The sequence below is a fragment of the Oncorhynchus clarkii genome, unplaced genomic scaffold, assembly GCF_045791955.1.
Source record: "Oncorhynchus clarkii lewisi isolate Uvic-CL-2024 unplaced genomic scaffold, UVic_Ocla_1.0 unplaced_contig_3032_pilon_pilon, whole genome shotgun sequence".
Classification (NCBI taxonomy): Eukaryota; Metazoa; Chordata; class Actinopteri; order Salmoniformes; family Salmonidae; genus Oncorhynchus; species Oncorhynchus clarkii.
In genome coordinates this window covers 95,441-102,420 of record NW_027260865.1, presented here as the reverse complement: position 1 = coordinate 102,420, position 6,980 = coordinate 95,441, and the positions used below count along the sequence as shown (strand labels likewise).

Genomic DNA, 6,980 nt, shown 5'->3' with positions numbered 1-6,980 from the left:
CCTTTCTAGATGAGACCATACTATTCCTTTCTAGATGAGACCATACTATTCCTTTCTAGATGAGACCATTCTATTCCTTTCAAGATGAGACCATTCTATTCCTTTCAAGATGAGACCATTCTATTCCTTTCAAGATGAGACCATTCTATTCCTTTCTAGATGAGACCATACTATTCCTTTCTAGATGAGACCATACTATTCCTTTCTAGATGAGACCATTCTATTCCTTTCAAGATGAGACCATTCTATTCCTTTCAAGATGAGACCATTCTATTCCTTTCTAGATGAGACCATACTATTCCTTTCTAGATGAGACCATACTATTCCTTTCTAGATGAGACCATTCTATTCCTTTCAAGATGAGACCATTCTATTCCTTTCAAGATGAGACCATACTATTCCTTTCAAGATGAGACCATTCTATTCCTTTCTAGATGAGACCATACTATTCCTTTCTAGATGAGACCATACTATTCCTTTCTAGATGAGACCATTCTATTCCTTTCAAGATGAGACCATTCTATTCCTTTCAAGATGAGACCATTCTATTCCTTTCTAGATGAGACCATACTATTCCTTTCTAGATGAGACCATTCTATTCCTTTCTAGATGAGACCATTCTATTCCTTTCAAGATGAGACCATTCTATTCCTTTCTAGATGAGACCATACTATTCCTTTCTAGATGAGACCATACTATTCCTTTCAAGATGAGACCATACTATTCATTTCAAGATGAGACCATACTATTCCTTTCTAGATGAGACCATTCTATTCCTTTCTAGATGAGACCATACTATTCCTTTCTAGATGAGACCATACTATTCCTTTCAAGATGAGACCATTCTATTCCTTTCTAGATGAGACCATACTATTCCTTTCTAGATGAGACCATACTATTCCTTTCTAGATGAGACCATTCTATTCCTTTCAAGATGAGACCATTCTATTCCTTTCAAGATGAGACCATTCTATTCCTTTCTAGATGAGACCATACTATTCCTTTCTAGATGAGACCATACTATTCCTTTCAAGATGAGACCATTCTATTCATTTCAAGATGAGACCATTCTATTCCTTTCTAGATGAGACCATTCTATTCCTTTCTAGATGAGACCATACTATTCCTTTCTAGATGAGACCATACTATTCCTTTCAAGCCACACTGGAAGAACCATCTTCCAAGTGGGGGACCGACGATGCAGATGTCGACCATGGAGCACGTGCATCACGTGCAAACACAAACAGATTATCTGTAGAGGAATGACACACACACACACACACACACACACACACACACACACACACACACACACACACACACACACACACACACACACACAGAGAGAGAGAGAGAGACAAGAGTTTGAAAATAACAATTTAATCACATAAAGCATATAAATGGATTCTGATGTGCTCTATACTCAAGAATTCATGTCTTGAGATTTGTTTTAAAACATACCAATTATTTTTTTAGTAGACTTGATCCAATTAGATTTCATATGGCAAAACAAAAAGCACACATTTTCTGTAACAAATATGAGACAAAGGGAACACTTGTTCTCTCATGAATTCTAAGTATGTGTGATGTACTAGAGCTCTTTCCACACTGGGAGTAGTGGTAAGGCTTCTCCCTTGTTCTCTTCTCCCCTGTGTTTGTTACCTCATGGTCCTTCAGGTACCCTAACTGGGTAAATATCTCTCCACACTGAGAGCATTGATATTGTTTCTCTTTAGTGTGCATTCTTTCATGCTCTGTCAGTTGCCTTAACAAGGTAAATCTCATTCCACAGTAGGATCAGTGGAAAGGCTACTCTACAGAGTTTGTTAGCTCATGTTAATTTTATTCCACAGTGGGAGTAATTCCAAAAGGCTTCACGCTTGTGTGTACTTTCTCATGCTGTTTCAGTTTGCCTAATTTCTTAAAACTCTTTCCACACTGGGAGCAGTGGTAAGGCTTCTCCGCTGTGTGTGCTCGCTCATGTATTTTTAGACTCCCTAGCTGGTTAAAACTCTTTCCACACTGGGAGCATTGATAGGGCTTCTCTCCTGAGTGTATTCTCTCATGTGTTTTCAAGTTACATGACATGGTGAAATTCTTTCCGCACTGTGAGCAATGGTAAGGCTTCTCTCCCGTGTGTGTTCTTTCATGGTATTTCAGGTATGCAGGCTGGGAAAAACTATTTTGACACTGGGAACATTGGTAGGGCTTCTCTCCAGTGTGTATTCTCTCATGTCGTTTCAGGCCGTTTAACCGGCTAAATCTCTTCCCACAGTCTGAGCAGTGGTAAGGCTTTTCTCCAGAGTGTAAACCTATATGTCTTTTCAGGGAATCTGATGAGGTAAAACTATTTCCACACTGGGAGCATTGGAAGGGTTTTTCTCCTGTGTGTACACTCTTATGCAATTTAAGATGCGATGACCGGGAGAATCTCTTTCCACACTGGGAGCATTGGAACGGCTTCTCTCCTGAGTGTATTCTCTCATGTGATTTCAGGGAACCTGATGAGGAAAATCTCTTTCCACACTGGGAGCATTGGAAAGGCTTCTCTCCTGAGTGTATTCTCTCATGTGATTTCAGGGAACCTGATGAGGAAAATCTCTTTTCACATTGAAAGCAGTGATAAGGCTTCTCTCCTGTGTGCGTTCTCATATGTTTTTTCAGGTGTCCTAACTGGATAAATCTCTTTCCGCACTGAGAGCAGTGATGTGGTCTTGCTGATTTGGACATCACTGGGTCTGGTTCCTCGGCGGGACACGTCCTACCTTCAGAGTAAGAGTCTGGTCTCTCTCCTGCCAAAGACAGAGTATTTTTCAGTTTAACAGATAATTTCCAGAGTGGGCTCTCTGTTACCTTTGAAGTAATGACAATTGTACACGTAGAAATTGACATTATAGGCCATTAACCTCTCTAGGGGGTGTGGGACGGTAGCGTCCCACCTGGCCAACATCCAGTTAAATTGTAGAGCGCCAAATTCAAAAACAGAAATAATCATTATAAAAATTCATAAAACATACAAAGTGTTATACATCAGTTTAAATATTAACTTCTTGTTAATCCAACCACAGTGTCAGATTTAAAAAAGGCTTTACGGCGAAAGCATACCATGCGATTATCTGAGAACAGAGCCCAGCAGACAAATCATTACAAACAGTTACCAGCCAAGTAGAGGAGTTACTGCACTCTGTTATGTAATGTTCTGTACTGAACTGTTACACAAGTCAGAAAAACAATAAAATGAATCACTTACCTTTGATGATCTTCACATGGTTGCACTCACAAGACTCCCATTTACTCAATAAATGTTTGTTTCATTCGATAAAGTCCCTCTTTATATCCAAAAACCTCAAAAAAAGTGTTTTGTTCAGTAATCCACAGGCTCAAAGGCAATCACAACAGGAAGACGAAAATATAATCAATCCTCAAGTTGTTTTTAGTCATAATAATCAGTAATATTTCAACTGGACAAAAGCTTTGTCGATATAAAAGGAAAACAAGAAAGGCACGCTCTCTCTGGGACACTGAATGGTCCACTCATTCAGAGTGGTCTTACTCCCACATTGTTCAGAATACAAGCCTGAAACCATTTCTAAAGACTGTTGACATTTAGTGGAAGCCATAGTTCTGTACTGCACTCTACTGTTCTGTACTGAAATCTACTGTTCTGAACTCCACTGTTATGTTCTGTACTACACTCTACTGTTATGTTCTGTACTGCACTCTACTGTTCTGTACTGCACTCTACTGTTCTGTTCTATACTGCACTCTACTGTTATGTTCTGTACTGCACTCTACTGTTATGTTCTGTACTGCACTCTACTGTTATGTTCTGTACTGCACTCTACTGTTATGTTCTGTACTGCACTTTACTGTTATGTTCTGTACTGCACTTTACTGTTATGTTCTGTACTGCAATCTACAGTTATGTTCTGTACTGCAATCTACAGTTATGTTCTGTACTGCAATCTACAGTTATGTTCTGTACTGCAATCTACAGTTATGTTCTGTACTGCAATCTACAGTTATGTTCTGTACTCTACAGTTATGTTCTGTACTGCACTCTACTGTTCTGTTATGTACTGCACTCTACTGTTATGTTATGTACTGCACTCTACTGTTATGTTATGTACTGCACTCTACTGTTATGTACTGAACTCTACTGTTATGTTATGTACTGCACCCTACTGTTATGTTATGTACTGCACTCTACTGTTATGTTATGTACTGAACTCTACTGTTATGTACTGCACTCTACTGTTATGTACTGCACTCGACTGTTATGTTATGTACTGCACTCTACAGTTATGTACTGCACTCTACTGTCATGTTATGTACTGCACTCTACTGTCATGTTATGTACTGAACTCTACAGTTATGTACTGCACTCTACTGTTATGTACTGCACTCTCCAGTTATGTACTGCACTCTCCAGTTATGTACAGCACTCTCCAGTTATGTACTGCACTCTACTGTTATGTTATGTACTGCACTCTACTGTTATGTACTGAACTCGACTGTTATGTTATGTACTGCACTCTACTGTTATGTTATGCACTGAACTCTACTGTTATGTTATGCACTGAACTCTACTGTTATGTACTGCACTCTACTGTTATGTACTGCACTCTACTGTTATGTACTGCACTCTACTGTCATGTTATGTACTGCACTCTACAGTTATGTGCTGCACTCTACTGTTATGTTATGTACTGAACTCTACAGGTATGTGCTGCACTCTACTGTTATGTTATGTACTGAACTCTCCAGTTATGTACTGCACTCTACTGTTATGTTATGCACTGAACTCTACTGTTATGTACTGCACTCTACTGTTATGTTATGTACTGCACTCTACAGTTATGTACTGCACACTACAGTTATGTACTGTTCTTTACTCTACTGATCTGTTCTCTTCTCTACTGTTATGTACTGAACTCTACTCTACTGACCTGTTCTCTACTCTACTGTTATATACTGTTCTCTACTGATCTGTCCTGAACTGTGCTGTCCTTTGATGTCCAAACTTCAGATTTGGTCCGGACCAACCAAATGTGGTCTTGTTTGGGGGCAGACGCTCATTAAAATAATAGCCAGTGTATAGAACAATACCCAAATATGCAAGGTAGGACAGTGCATATTTCTACCTTTTTTTATACCTATTCAGGATACATCACCACGAAAAGAGAACCCACTTCCCTTACTGTACTTCAAGAACCAAAACAGATGTTTCTGCAGACATCGTTGATTCTTAATTCGGAGTGAATATTTAACAGGGTTTTTTTTGGAATGTACACAAACTGAGGGAGATGGAACCGACATTCTGTAACCAAATTTTGCATCTGCACAGTTCCCGACAGTATAAGTGTTTTGTTGTTGTTGTCAAATGTTAAAAGTAGTGATTGTGCATTGAGTGGAAAGGTTTGTTCAGCTTTGAAATCAAAGTTTTTGTTGTTGTTTGGCATACATTAAGACATCTGAGTCTCGCGATTCCATACCTTTAACAATTCCTACTACAGAACAAATTACTCAAAGTGTAGAACTTCAGTAGAATGCCCATTTAATAAAGGGGAAATCTGCAGTTGCTACGTCCACTTTTATGGATGTATACATGAATTATATGTACCCATTGATTCTTGAAAATATAAGTTATTAATGCCTCATGAGCTTAGTTCAACTGTCATACCCCATCAGAACCCACTATATACAATCAAAACAAGGTTAAAACTATCGTTTTGGATGGTCAGTCTTTGCATCCATAGTTCGGTCTATGAATTTGAGAGTGGTTACATTTCATCAGCCCCATCCCTCAGATTTTTACAGGAACAGGGGCGGGGATCTCGCTTTGATATTGTTTCAACTGCAGATTTCCCCTTAAAAAACACTCATTTGGATCAACAACTGCGGCGCTTGTGCCCATGTTTTTAAGACAGTACACTACTCACTGGTGTTAATCAGATCTCCATTCTGCTCTTCTTCCTCCTCCAATGTGACAGTAATCTCCGCCTCCTCTTCTTTCACTGTGATAGTCATCGCCTCTTCCTCCCCTTTCACTCCGAAAACGTCATCCTCTTCCTCGTAGTCTTCCTTCACAGTAACATCCTCCTCTTTCACTCTGAAAGCTTCTTCTTCTTCTTTCAATGTATCAGCTTCATCTTTTTTAACTGTGACAGCCTCCTCTCCCTCCTCCTCTTTCACGAGAGCTTCTTTCTCTGTCCAGCAGACCTGCTCTTCTTTAGCAAGGGACAAGCTCATGGTCGAATATGTTAGCTAGCTAGTTAGCATTAGCGAATAGCCCACTAACGTTACTAGGCTAAGTTAATAAGTAATCTTACCGACAACATAAATATGAAATTTTATGAAGTATAGTAAATAAGCAGATGGTGTGTTTAAAACACGGAGGTTAATATACACCAAAAAATGGTCAATGAGATCCAATGTTTCGGTGTTATGTTGGCTAGCTAGCTGTAAAGATGGCTGAATCAGTAGCAGTGTTGTAGCTGTTGTTGAAGAAGCGTCCCGCACCGTCCATTAGATTATACGTCACGCAAGAGGCACCAGCTGAAAGACTCGTATTGCCATCTGCTGACTCATGTGGGTAAACGCAATTTAACAAAAATAATATTCTTGCAATTAATTAAACACTAGGCAGGTTTTAATTTACCCAGGATAATTCGAAAAGCAATGTCGCAGAAAGAAAATCATTGCGACCTGTGTAACAGAAACGGCAGGAGAAATCTTTAAAAGATACCATTTTAGTCTCAGTTAAGCAGGGCTGGAATGGTCTTCTGTATTACTTTCTTTATTGCAACAAAAGATGATGGAAAATGTGCAGTTGGGGCTGTAACACAGGGTTATAAACTGGATGTTTCATCTAATATAACATCCAGAGTTACACCCAGCATCCGGCTCAGAGTTACACCCAGCATCCGGCTCAGAGTTACACCCAGCATCCGGCTCAGAGTTACACCCAGCATCCGGCT

At 39.5% G+C, this 6,980-nt stretch overlaps 1 protein-coding gene across 1 annotated transcript; it reads right to left on the bottom strand.

The window, feature by feature from the left end:
* Positions 1–1,737: 1,737 nt before the first annotated feature.
* LOC139401968 (zinc finger protein 883-like) lies at positions 1,738–6,490 on the bottom strand. The gene is made up of 2 exons (XM_071145997.1): positions 5,943–6,490; positions 1,738–2,792 (listed from the first exon to the last, which is right to left on the bottom strand). The coding sequence occupies exons 1-2, from the start codon at positions 6,250–6,252 to the stop codon at positions 1,843–1,845; spliced, it is 1,260 nt and encodes a 419-aa protein (XP_071002098.1). The 5' UTR covers positions 6,253–6,490; the 3' UTR covers positions 1,738–1,842.
* Between the last annotated feature and the right edge of the window lie 490 nt (positions 6,491–6,980).